Below are 13,358 nucleotides of genomic sequence, written 5' to 3' on the forward strand. Positions count from 1 at the left end.
AGTTTGTGCGTAACGATACGAAGGTCGATGATTCTCTACCCATTATCGATGTTGGCATTGTGTGATTGATATTTTTCACGTAATAGATGGCAAGTCACTGTTCATGTTAGGTATTTGTGGAAATACGGCGTGTGTACAAACGTAATACTATATTTAATAGCAGCCATGGTGAGTTGTTGGAAATGTTAATTTTTTGAATGTGTGCAAACGAATAACATGATTTAATAAATGTTAAAGTAGTTAACTGTGTGGAAAGAAGAGCTGAATTGCTTTAATCTATTCGTGCATAGTGCCAAACTTTAGTAAATAATTTAACGTTTGTTGTTCTACTTTAAATTGTGTTACGTTACGTAATGTGCTCTGTAATTATTTTATGTACCTCTCACATTTAATAGAATTTCAAATTCTTAGGATCTTTTGGGTTGTAGCACCATGTGGATGAACTTCCTGCCTTGATTATGGAGGCAGCAAGGGCCACTGAAATAAACTTTTGCCACATTATACGGCTCTACAACCGAGAAGACAGCTATCTTTTTGCAACTCCTTGTTACAAAACTGATATTTCTTACTTTTATGAAGTGAAGCTTTTGTGGCAACTGAAGTTGATGAAACTTACACTGTTGCTATGTTAAATGTTATTCTCAAAAGAAGGTATAAATACACTGTGGGGAGCAAAAGTGACTGATGACATGTGGATTGCATCTTGAGAAACATGTCCCTGCACAAGTGTTTTGGCCCATTCTTAACTGGTTCTTGTTTCTTTCTTTCCAGTCTATCATGTCATACAATGGGGGTGCCATTGTGGCAATGAAGGGGAAGAACTGTGTAGCCATAGCAGCTGACAAAAGATTTGGCATTCAGGCTCAGACTCTGGCCCTGGACTTTCAGGTGAGACAGCATGATCGCATGCCACAGTGACAGTAGTGTTGCCAAGTACTTAGTGTAATCCTGGTGCACATTTGCTTGCAGAAAATATTTGAGATGGGTCCACACCTGTTCATTGGCCTGCCAGGACTAGCTACTGACACGCAGACCGTTCACCAGCGTCTCAAGTTCCGACTCAACCTGTACGAGCTCAAGGAAAACCGCCACATCAACCCAAAGACATTTGCTGCCATGGTATCAAATTTGTTATATGAGAGGAGGTAATGACATTGTTGTGTCAAAATGTGAATATTGTAACTTCCTATGTAAATATAGCCCACCCTGTACATTACTGTGGAATTTGTAGTCTAAAATTGCAATTCATAGCTAGCTGTGAATGCTGAGCTTAATCCTTAAACCTGGTTGGAAAACTTACTAGTAATAAACACTTCAGTATACCAAGATTCAACCCTGTTCCAGACATACTTTCTAAGCTAATGTTGCAACTATATTTCATCAGAGAAGACAAATTTGTCTCACAATCTCAGACATGCTGGAGGCATGGACAGTCTGTGACAGTTTGTTGGCTTGCAGGTTTGGACCCTATTTCATCGAGCCTATAATCGCAGGACTGGACCCCAAGACATTTGAACCATATGTGTGTAACATGGACCTCATTGGCTGCCCCAATGAGCCTGAGGACTTTGTTGTGGGTGGGACATGCACAGAGCAACTGTACGGGATGTGCGAGACGCTGTGGGAGCCTGACCTGGAACCTGATGACCTGTTTGAGACGATATCACAGGCTCTCATCAGTGCTGTGGACAGGGATGCCATCTCTGGCTGGGGAGCTGTTGTTCACATCATGTAAGTTTGCCATGATACCTACTAATACTGAAATCATTAATATGAAACAAACCTTGTAAAGACAGTTTTACTTTTATTTTGAAAATATAACTTCTAGAGTTCATGCTTTCAACATGGAACTTTCTAAGAACAAAAAAAAAAGAATAAGGTATTTTAATATTTAAAAAAAAAGAATGTTTCACAAAACATTTATTACATGATTATAACTTTATTGTTCTCTGTATACATGTGCTGGTAAGCATATCTGTGTCGTTTGGTTTGCTAACACTGAAAACTACAGCAATCCCCACAAAATGCAGGCATTTATTACACAAGCAGATGTTAAGTGGGGGGTGAGGCTTCTAGCATGCAGTTTGTACTGAACTGGTATTGCTTGTTACAGTGAGAAGGACAAGATCACCACCAAGTCTCTGAAGACGCGGATGGACTGAGCCATGACTTCAGGATTATTTTGCTTTTTCTTTGTATTATGTTTTGTATGTCATTTCCAATAAAGTGTTTGTGCATGGTTTCTTTATGCAAATATCTTCTCCTCTCGACGTTTCTTTGTGACAACAGTGCCAGGCTTGTGTTGAGCATCAGGATGGTTAAGCAGTTCAGGTGGACATGTTGACACAGGACTTGACAGAATTGTGTGCTTCAAGTCATAGAACAGTTCTGAATCATCCTTGGTGCAGAATGAGACTGCCATGCCATGCTTTCCCGCACGGCCTGTTCGTCCAATACGATGGGTATATTCTGAAAATAAATATGTTGTGTTACAAGAAAGACTAACTGGGGCCATTGGTGAATGGGGTGTGCCAGTTCTTGCAGCCCATCCAAATGTCCTGGGGTATCAAACAAAGTCACAGCAAACCTTTTTCCCTTTAGTTAATTTCATGACACCTTTGCAACTACTTTTGGTATAATTTGTCTAATTGGAGGATGGATTGGAAAAGATATGGAAAGAAGAAACCTTGAAGGACTTTGATGTACTATCTCTGGCATTTCTTGGGATGAACTGAGGAATGTTCATAGGGGCCCATCTGCAGGCCAATTATAAGTGTAGAACCTCTGAAATATGAAGGATGCCCAACCACTGCAGCACGATGCTATTTGTGATTTCTTTCCTCAAAAGTGAGGCTTGCAGAATAAAGCAGCAGGAGGAACACATTATTCACATTCAGATCACAGGAAGTGGGAAAACATAATGAGGGAAAGTTTAAGAAGCTAATTACATTTAAAAAATACTAAAAGTTGTCAAGCTAATTAAAAATATGAATGTACTGTTACAGCAAATGTGCTGATTCATGGCATGCATTCCTGTTTATGACTAAAATATATTAGGATATTTAAAATAAACTGCTTAGGCACTAAATAATGACACTACATGGACCACAAATTTTATATTTGAAATTCCAAAGTTAAATGTACAGTCAAATCTGACAATCTTTCTCAGTTCAAGTCTTGCGCCCTCAGTTAATTCTATATTTCTATGGACCCAGTCCCATTATCTCTGCAATGAATTTCCTTTATTTAAGGCTGTATTCAGTTTGGTGGTCAAATCAACTTTTCCCTAAAGAAATCTCGAATGGAGAGTTTACTATACAGGTAACCCTTTATTTCTGCCAGTTCAATTTGTGCCGATTTTGAAACCAGCAAGTCTAAAAGTGAAAAAACAAATTTTTTTACTATTATTTAAAACGTTTTACAATGTATCTTATAATGATTCTTATACTGAATCGTAATTCTTACATCGCTGATTTTGAATAAAAATTATAAATACAGTCATCTCTGCAATTACGTATGTTTCGTTAACGCAAATTTGCTCCAATGAGATCGATGAATCGGTAAAAGCTGTTTGTGAAATGCAAACTTTTGCATATGCGAGTTTGCTCTTATGCAATTTCATTCCTGGCGCTTTAAACTTTCAAAGGACTAATTTAATCGCTGCGGAGGTACCAGGGTTATTTTTACTACGTGATTTTCTATAGGTCGGCGTCTTACATGAATGCAACTATCGCATAACAGCAGAGATGACTGTACACATCAATCACATGAAAGAATCGCAGTCAATCGCGGGGACCAACGAATTGCCGATTGCAAGTGTATAAAATATATTTTTTAAATTCCCTTTATTTTATTTACATTATTTCAGAGCTTTAAATATAATGCCATTATATTACTCGTCAATGTTTGGGTGCTGGGAATGCAATTCATTGACTTCCCATTGATTTACATTATGAAAAGAGTTTCAATTTACGCCGGTTTGTCCAGGAACGCATCCCCGATGTAAATCGAGGGCTACCTGTAGTCATTGTTATATTTAATAATATATAAAGATCACTCTTACCTTCTATGCTCTTGGCCATGTCATAGTTGATGACCATGGACACGTCTTTGATATCAATACCTCGGCCGGCAACATTGGTGGCTACCAGGATGTCTTTGGTACCTGACTTGAGGCTCGCCAAAGCATACTCACGCTGTTCTTGTCCCTTGCCACCATGCAGAGTGCAGGCATTATACTGAAACAGTAAGCAAGCATTTTGCTTGTTTTATAATGGCAAAGATCATAAACTGTATATTTGGAAGTAAATTTCCAAAAAATGCAATTGGAGAATAAAAGAACTCTCACAATGAGGTACATGCAATGGAGAAGTAGTCAGATCAAGGATTGACACCACAGTTGTACTTTTAATCCACAACAGAAGTTAAATTTTTTCATTTAGTTACAACTACAAATAAATTTGAAATATTGCAAGTTGCTCACTAGCACTGAAAGACCTTCACAGGCAAAGTTCATGAAGGTTCTTCCACTGTTCTTTGGCATTTAACACAACAGTTATACTTACACCAAGTTTCTCTAAACCCCTTGCCAGCACATCTGCCCCCTTCTTCTGGTTGACAAAGATGATCACTGGGGGTGTGACACCACGACCGAGGATCTCGAGCAGTTTGCGTCTCTTGTCTGCCTCAGACAGGATATACACAACCTGTTCTACTCGCTCTGTTGGCTTGCCAGCAGATCCAATATACACAACTGCTGGGCGGCGCAAGTACGTACGAGCGAGACGTTCAACTGCTGGCGGCATAGTAGCAGTAAACATGACTGTCTGCAACAGAAATTCAGTGAGATTCCAGTTCACTTGCAACTTCAGTTCCTCTTAAGCAGACACAATACATTATGTAACAAGACTGAAAAGGAGTTTTTCATTCCATGTCATAAAGGTCGTTGTTGCTCTAATGTCACTGTTGAGAAACACTGTAATCCAAAAATTTCATCAGGGAACTGTTGCACTACTGTGATCTGAAGTCATTGTTCCACATATTCCTACAATGAGCTTGGTTCCCAGTTTAGCAGCATAATGACCCTGTTTATGGAGGTTGCCTAACCTCCTAGGAAATTCAGACAGACATGGACATATAAGGTGCTGTTTACTCATGCTTATAGTGTGAAGAACACCTAACAATTCAAAGCACGCATCCGTAAGCAGAATAACAATTAAAAGATAGCTGAATACAATATATTTTTAGAAATACAATAGGTGGGAAGTGACATGCTGGAATAATCCCATTGTAGCAACCTTCTGGGGGAAGAAAAAGAAGAAAAGAAAAAATCAGCAGCATACATCTCCTTCTAATCAGTGCTGCTTCAAGCTGTATTTTCCTGTGCACTGAGCTGTTGACACGCTGGAGTAAATGTTACCAACATAAATGAAGCCACAGCATTATTTTTCCCTAACATGAGAATTCAACATTGAAACCAGACACTTCCAGGTACCAGGCATGAAGTCCAGTAGGTTGCCTGGCCAGTAACATCTTGTATTTATGTGAATCTAATAATACTCTTAAAAAATACAAGTTTTATTCATGATACTGATCAGTAGCCATCAGCCAGAAGACCACCCACCTGTCTGTACTTTTTCTTTGAGTTGTAATTGGCCAGCAGTTTGGTCTCATCTTCTGCATCCTCAGTGTCTGGCTTAAGGTTCGTTACAGGCATGTAATCCAGGATCTTCTGCACATCTGCGGAAACACAGTGTCAGCAATATGGCAACTTGGACAGTAACAAAACAAATGTAATCATAATACCATCCACACTACTAGTGGATGTTTGTGCAGTATGCCACCACATATATCTTAGAAGTCAAGTAATGCTGATTCATCTTCATCACAAAACATCATCTGCTGATCCCCACAATAATAAAAGAGTTGCAACCTTTCCACACAAAACTTCAGGAAGAACAGGAAATACAGGCACAACTCAAGGGATGGAAAGGGAGACAGCTCATTAATTTGGTTCTGAAGAAGGAATTAAACTTTGCTGTTATGAGGAATGAAGCAAATGGATGTGATCTGTATTATGGTCCCATCATTACATTGTTATACATCTTAAACATTTCAGAAGGACCATTTATGAAATATGTATGCCATAAAACAACTTCCACATTTATAAGACTGTCACTACAGTTTTCTTCCTTCATTTGTATTCAAAACATGGGCCATTTTACAGTGTCCACACCTGCATTATTACAGTTTTAATTGCAATATTTTCATGGTACCTAAATATGAATCACTATGGTTCCAAATTAAAAATGGCAATGCTGTTAGTGTGTCATTGATGTTATCTACCATGACATGAAACTATTTAGTTGAGACCTGACAAGTCACAATAGCCCTACCTGCCTGTGTTAGTCTCCTCATGATCAGCACAATGCTCAATGCATATCATGAGAATATTGCAAACGTACGGTGACTTCTGTATATTAGCAAATAAAGAAAAACAAAATTCAAACATCGCTTAGCAATTTCTGGGAAACAGACACCTGACACCTATGGCTTGTCTCATGTATTCACATAGAATTATGTCAATATGAAAATATTTCAAAAACATTTTTCTTGGGGTTACCACTATAGTCACATGCATCTTTTCGCCATGTTTGCATGTATCAACTTTATAATGATACACATCAGTGTGAATGGAAGTCACTATATCAAAGATTGAATTACAGTTGGATAAACAGAATATTTACCAGGTTCAAAACCCATGTCTATCATGCGATCAGCCTCATCCAGTACGATATAGGTGCACTGGTTCAGCACAAGGTACCTGTTCTCCAGCACATCGATCAGACGCCCAGGTGTTGCTATTACAATCTGCAACGAAAATTTGTTTTCTTGTCATTACATTAATTCCGCATCTCATAGATGACTGCAATGTAACTTCCTATTAAAGGTATATTCATGGTAGCAAGAAATGCTTACAGAATTTTACTATGGGAATCTGCTGGTAACAGTCTCTTGTAACAATGATATGGAGATGACAATATTAAACACCCCGATGACAGAGGCAGTATGACCTCTTAAACGCTGGTTAACATCGACCAGACTACACAGCGCAACAACCCAGAAGACAGAAATCTTCATACTCATCGCTGTGAAAACCTCAACTCTTACAATATTAAACTAATCTTAGGGAAATATGTTCTGGTGACGTGCAATGGATTTAACAGGTTCATAACAGGGTACACTGACTTCTGATTTGCTTTGGAATCAAATATGTATGGGAAAAACAAACGTTTGGTAGTAGAAGTTCAAGGAAAGGAACTACCTGGAATGATAATATTAAAATGGGTGTTACAGAAGATGTGAACTATATTGGGCTTGGTCACAATAGGTATAATGTCACAGTTCTGTGACATGCACTAGAATTCCAAAACAGTTAAACAATTATACAAGTCCATTATATAAGTGCTCCTCATTACTGCACAAGGCCCAAAGAGTGGCATTCTGGCAGCAGTCAGCGTAAACTGTGTTACCTCGCATCCCATCCTGAGGCGGAAGCCCTGTTCCTCCCTGGACAGGCCGCCCACCACAACCACTGTCCTTATGCCAAGGGGCTGTCCAAACTTATTGGTCTCTTCCTCGATCTGTTGAGCCAGTTCTCGAGTTGGGGCAAGGATGATGGAGTATGGACCCTGCAACAGTTGCTGTCATAGTTAGTCTGGTCCTTCAAACTGAGGCCATCAGCCCTGCACTGTGCAGTCAGCCATGATAATAAATTTTAAACACTGTTTTCAAATCAGTTTACCATTGGTACTGAAGTGTACATACCTCAACTACTCCACTACTGCTCCTAATCATTACAGAAACAGTTGAAGTAATGTTACATTTAGATCTATGGATATGTCAATTTTTAAATTATATAGATGTTAGGCAAATAATTCTTAATATTTAAACAGATATTATTCTTTATTGTAATTTTAAGACAAAAATCTGAACTCATAACAACAGTCTGGTTGTCTTACACATACATAAATGGAAACCACACAAATTATGAAAAGTCAATAAAAAAAACTCAATGTTATATTTGTGAATTCACTGCATAAAACTGAGAAGCACCCACCATTAGTGTTTAAATTATGTTCAAAACTTTCAACAGCATAGCAGCCACATGATATCTACATACAAATTCAAGTTCTTAAAAGTAGAAGACAGACAATAAGGATGCAGTTTCATAGTTCAGGGAGTAAAATCAAATGTTGCAGAAAATGGAGAAGACTGTTCTTTGCTGTACACTAAAGACATTTCACAGTATACAGTAATGCAAGGGAATATGACTAAACTAAAACACCACTTAAATGTACACATGCACAACTCTGTCAGACTTAAATAAAATTAAGTTCACCTGGTCTGCATCTTCAACACGTTCAATCTTGGGCAGGGACTGTATCCACATCAGCAGGGGAATGAGGAATGCCAGAGTCTTGCCTGAGCCTGTCTCTGCTACACCAATGATGTCGCGGTTCTGCAGTCCAATTGGAATGGCCTGCCGCTGGATAGGAGTGGCATCAGTGTAGCCAACTTTCTCAACAATCTCTAGAATCTCAGGAGGAATTCCAGACTCCTTCCAGTTCCTGATTGGATCAGGAATTCGTCCACCTGGAGAATTAAATGATACAGCCTGTTTAGAGAATCATTTAATTATGAAAGAGACATGCAGCACCCAAGATGTTGGGCCCTTTTAAGAGAACCGACTACTAGTGCGGCCTCTTGGAGAAAAAACTATTTTAATTTAACCAAATAAAATATTCACATTAATGTTGCTTCAGTACCATCACAAGAGTAAAAACCTGCCTTAGAAATTCCATTCAATAGGACACGCTTTTACTGCTATCTGTACATAAAAACCAGGACAGAATTAGGATTAAGTTAACAGTATGAATGAGAAGTGAGTGAAAACTCAAGCAAGGTAATGGGACATACAGTGAGTCAACTTCATCTTCCACTGATGGAAATGCTTTGGTAGCAAAGAGGCAGCTCTGATTACCTGAAGTGTCACTTGAGGCTTCAGTCTGAACTTTATGATCACAACACACACTTACCCTTTATGGTGATGTTGTAATCCTCTCGAAATATTCGCCAGTCCCTCTCCGTCATCTCATCCTTACTCTTCTCTGACCAATGACGGTCATCCCACTTCTGCTTCTCCTCCTTCTTCTTCAGCTTCTTCAGGCGGACCCTGCAGCAAGAAAACACATGAGAATTAAGTTAAGTTACATAATGAAAAGCTTATTTGCACCATTATAAAGGTAGGATATTGCACAAAACATCATGTGACATTCTATTTCCCTCACTGCCAGTCTTATTTCTTTTATTTTTTGAAGATGGCCACAGCCAAAACACAAAATTAGTGAAGTGAGCATAAGAGGTCTGTTTACACCAAACACAGCAGCCACAAATAACACTGCAAACTAAAGGGAGAGGGAAGAATTTTCTGATCACTTGTTGAAAGGTACATATTCTGATACTGCAATACACTGCCTATGAGAACGTGAATGACTAACTTCTCCTGCTCCTTCTCGGCCTCTGTTCGTCGCCGCTCCAGCAGCTCTCCATAGAACTTTGACTGGTCCCGTTTCTGGGCCTTGATGTCAATACCCGCGACATTACCTCGGCCAAAGAACTGAACCTACGCAAAGATAACTTGTTGTAGTCCATGTGGCAATAAAGTATCATTCAAGCATTACAGAATAAAATAGTATGGTATAATTAGCCTTTTGCATACCAAAAGAAGTTTTTGAAACATACTATTAAAATTTTCACAGCACTGAATATTTCACTGACAAAACCTGTTACTAACATGAGGCAAACATTTTAATAATGGGAAATGTAGCTATGTAGAAAAAGTATACTTCCCCAAATTGTTATGTTTGGAGTGAAAACAGTAAACATGTTCCACATTGATTAATTTTCTTCAGTAGATCGGTACCCATTTCCAACACTTACGGTGCAGTGAACCAACTGTAATGTGATCTACACTGTACCTGATGCCTCTCCTTGTAAAGAGGATTGTAATCAACAGATGTGTCTTCTGAGGCATCCCAGTCAAATACAAACTTGCGGTCATTAAGTCGACGCACACGACGTTTCTTCTTAATCAGGCCCAGGTAGCGCTCTCTAATAGCCTCCACCTCCTTCTCTTTGTCCTTTGAGTACTGGCTGTCTTCATCCCTGTCCTTCTTGTCCCGTCTCCTGCAAAACAATTGTTAGCATTCCAAATTCGCTATAGTACTAATTTGATGCTGTATTTACTTGAGTAAACGATAACATGATATCTGTGACCAGTGGCAAAATTGAAGGAAACAAAAATTTTACTATTTAAACAGATAAAGTTCTTAGACAAACCCAACAACTTTTCCACCTTCACGGTGGCCTGTTCCATAACCTCATAAATGGTGACAGACAGATGTAGTTAAGGCTGGGAACCACTACCCCAGTTACCTAAAGCTATCTTTGTCTCGATCCTGGTCTTTGTCCATCTTGCGCACATCATCAAAGGCCTTTGTTGCCTCCTTGCCAAAGTCTGCCCTCCTTTTCTTTTCGTCCTCCATTCTCTGTCGTATCCCCTCTGCTTCTTGCTGCCGCTTCTTAATGGCCTCAGCAGCTCTTTCCTCCTTCGACAGGAACTTGGGCTGGACAAAGAGTATGTGTGTTCAAACCTCATCACTGACATGCACAGTAAACTCAGTTAAATTTGCCTATGCAGGTTATGAGAAGAAGTCATCATACAGAAAAGTACAGGAATCCAGAATATTAAATACTTACTCTGTTTAAATCACATTCAATTCCAACTTACAATGTGCAACTGATTTTGAATAATTAAGCCACTACTTGCTCTTAACACTCTGAAGTCAAAGTTTGTCTAAATATTTAAAAATTCTAATTCTACCTTGAAGAAAAACAAAATGCACACTGTTTGGGAAAATAGTCGCTGTTTACTCAGGGAATCATACTAAACCCATAACTACAGTTTGTGAGCAAAATGCAGGGCTACTTATTCTTAAAGAAGGTGGTATGTGTTTTAGAGGGATAACCCCTTTGCTAAGTAGAATTTGAGGTTTTCACGATGGTGAGTCTGAAGATGGCTGTCTTCTGGGTTGTTGTGCCATGCAGTCTAGTAGAAGTTTACTGACGTTTCAGAGGCAGTCCAACTTGGCAAATGCTTATCCTAGCTGTTATGCTGCATGTAATTTACAGGAAGAGACAGATCAGCGGTCCACATTCTGTTTGTTTGTAAAACCACCAGCCTGCACCAATGTAGTTAACTTGCACAAAGCTTGTACAGTGCATACTAGGACACAGGAAGCTTTCAAAACCAAAGAAATGAAGTGTCTCACCTTACTGCGAGCTGCCTCCTCAGCCTGCTTTTTGGTGAGCAGCTCTTCAAGTGACAGTGGTTCCTTCTTGGGCTCTGCTTCTTCCACTGACTCCTCCTTCAGTGCCTTCTGTTCTTCATCCTCCTTTTTGAACACGCTCGGTCTGCAAATGACAGAAAAGACTCACTATGTGTAAAACGGAGGTTTGCGAAAATTTTATTTCTCATTTGCACATTTCAATCTCAGCTGATCCCTATCGCTGAGGCAACTGAGCTACAGATTCTTGTGTAACACAGTAAGAGTGTTGTGCCAGTAGAGATGTTCCTATCTGCTATCAATACTGACAAGGTGGCCATCATAACTGTTGAGGCAGACAACACTACCACATTCAGTGTAAATGAGCAACTTGCCATTAACACAATATTTTAGGGCATGAAAAAACAACTTGGCATCCTGTCAGATTATTTGAGTGTTGGTGAAAACTGCTAAAATTGCAATTGTTTACAAAGACAACTATTAGTACTGACATAAATTAAAACTTACAAAGTGTAATCCTTCACAACCTAAATCTGATAAAAGTACTTTTAATCCAATCAAAGTTGCAGAGATTTCACAGTAAATTTCATGATTCTGCTACAATGAATGACTCCAAGCCACATGGTTCAGACTATAAACTGCAACTCACGGGGTAGGAGTGTGTTTCCTGTCTCTATGCCGGTGTCTATCTCGCTCTCGGCTCCTGCTGCGAGACCGATCTTTTGATTTGTCAAGTTTCTTCTTTCCACGGTCTTTATCCCTCTCTTTAGACCGACTGCGAGACCGCCGGGACCTGTCACGACGCTCTTTTTCCTTCTCTCTCTCCCTGCTGCGACTCCGTCGCTGTGCTTTCTTCTCCACACCCATCCTAATCACAGTAGGTCAGTTTCAAACAAAAAGACAGGGTGATAAACCAATCACATTCTTAAGTATGTATTGAGTTGGCCAACACTTCAAGGTTCCATGTATTCTGGTATATCAAACTACTTCATTACTACCAGCACACACTGTTTTGGAAAAACACACTCCAGTCTTAAAAAGTCAGTTTAAATAGACAACTTAAACCTGTTCTGCAAAGGCTTCTAATGCCTGTCTCACACTTTCTGGTGTCTTTCAGGAAGTCTGATATCATCTGGATATGGGTATAAAGCCATGTAGCATGCTTATCAAATTAGGATACCAAGACGGTGGAATGAGAGTGAGTATGTCTATTATCCAGCAGCAAACTCAAATTCAGTGAAAACTCACTAGAACTCATGCGAACTGGTAACCTGCATTACCAAAACGGTACGAACAAATTCGGTGTCACATGTGGTTATAAGATGACATAACATTACTTGCGAATCCAGTGATAGGTTCAGTAATGAAGGGACATGTAAAATTGATTGGGCTGTTGTTTCTATTGTTCAGAAAATCTGTCGCCATTCTGTTACACAGAGTACAGATCGAACGTCGTGGTCGAGTGGTTAGCACTCCTGCTTCGTATTCGAGAGGTTCTGGATTCAAACTCCGCTCGGAGATAGGACATCCTGAGGTGCAGGACAGTAGTAACCAGATTCCTATGCACTATAATACCAAAATGTTCGTAAATCTGTTGGACAAAAACTCAAACACATAACAACCTAACCTTATTTCTCACCGCCTTGAACGGAAATGCTGGTGACATTGGAACGTACACACAATATAACTAAAAGAACTACATTTACATTCCTTACCTGAAAACTAATTCCACGAAACTAACACAAATATCTCAAAGTGATCGGAACATCACTACAGACACAAAAACCTGTTTGTCCATGAACAATTTTCCCTCCTATATCACGTCGTATCCGTTGCTTCTTTTTTCATCTGGTAAGGTGGTATCCCTCACAATCTTATCCGCACAGAGCATATATATATATATATATAACCCGGCATGTTTGAATAGCAGGTGTGAAATCCAATTTTAAA

At 39.3% G+C, this 13,358-nt stretch overlaps 2 protein-coding genes across 3 annotated transcripts; one reads left to right on the forward strand and one right to left on the reverse strand.

Moving 5' to 3' along the window:
- Window positions 1–9: 9 nt before the first annotated feature.
- Prosbeta3 (proteasome subunit beta type-3) lies at window positions 10–2,248 on the forward strand. The gene is made up of 5 exons (XM_022068852.2): window positions 10–168; window positions 772–888; window positions 970–1,145; window positions 1,459–1,731; window positions 2,114–2,248. Exons 1-5 carry the CDS (start codon window positions 166–168, stop codon window positions 2,160–2,162), a joined length of 618 nt encoding a protein of 205 aa, XP_021924544.1. The 5' UTR covers window positions 10–165; the 3' UTR covers window positions 2,163–2,248.
- On the reverse strand, window positions 1,904–13,273 carry LOC110832128 (putative ATP-dependent RNA helicase DDX23). Of its 2 annotated transcripts, none has more exons than XM_022068838.2 (14): window positions 13,124–13,273; window positions 12,058–12,276; window positions 11,394–11,535; window positions 10,498–10,688; window positions 10,041–10,248; window positions 9,561–9,685; window positions 9,099–9,235; window positions 8,402–8,655; window positions 7,533–7,691; window positions 6,747–6,870; window positions 5,624–5,739; window positions 4,566–4,826; window positions 4,064–4,238; window positions 1,904–2,469 (listed from the first exon to the last, which is right to left on the reverse strand). In XM_022068838.2, the coding sequence occupies exons 2-14, from the start codon at window positions 12,273–12,275 to the stop codon at window positions 2,246–2,248; spliced, it is 2,334 nt and encodes a 777-aa protein (XP_021924530.2). In that variant the 5' UTR covers window position 12,276; window positions 13,124–13,273; the 3' UTR covers window positions 1,904–2,245. The 2 variants fall into 2 exon arrangements, with proteins under 2 accessions (XP_021924530.2, XP_087212808.1); XM_087356682.1 differs by lacking the exon at window positions 13,124–13,273 and adding an exon at window positions 13,036–13,111.
- Between the last annotated feature and the right edge of the window lie 85 nt (window positions 13,274–13,358).

The sequence above is a fragment of the Zootermopsis nevadensis genome, unplaced genomic scaffold (genome assembly GCF_977971745.1).
Source record: "Zootermopsis nevadensis isolate Lab colony 2312 unplaced genomic scaffold, Znev_1.0 Znev_ptg000027l, whole genome shotgun sequence".
Taxonomy (NCBI): domain Eukaryota; kingdom Metazoa; phylum Arthropoda; class Insecta; order Blattodea; family Termopsidae; genus Zootermopsis; species Zootermopsis nevadensis.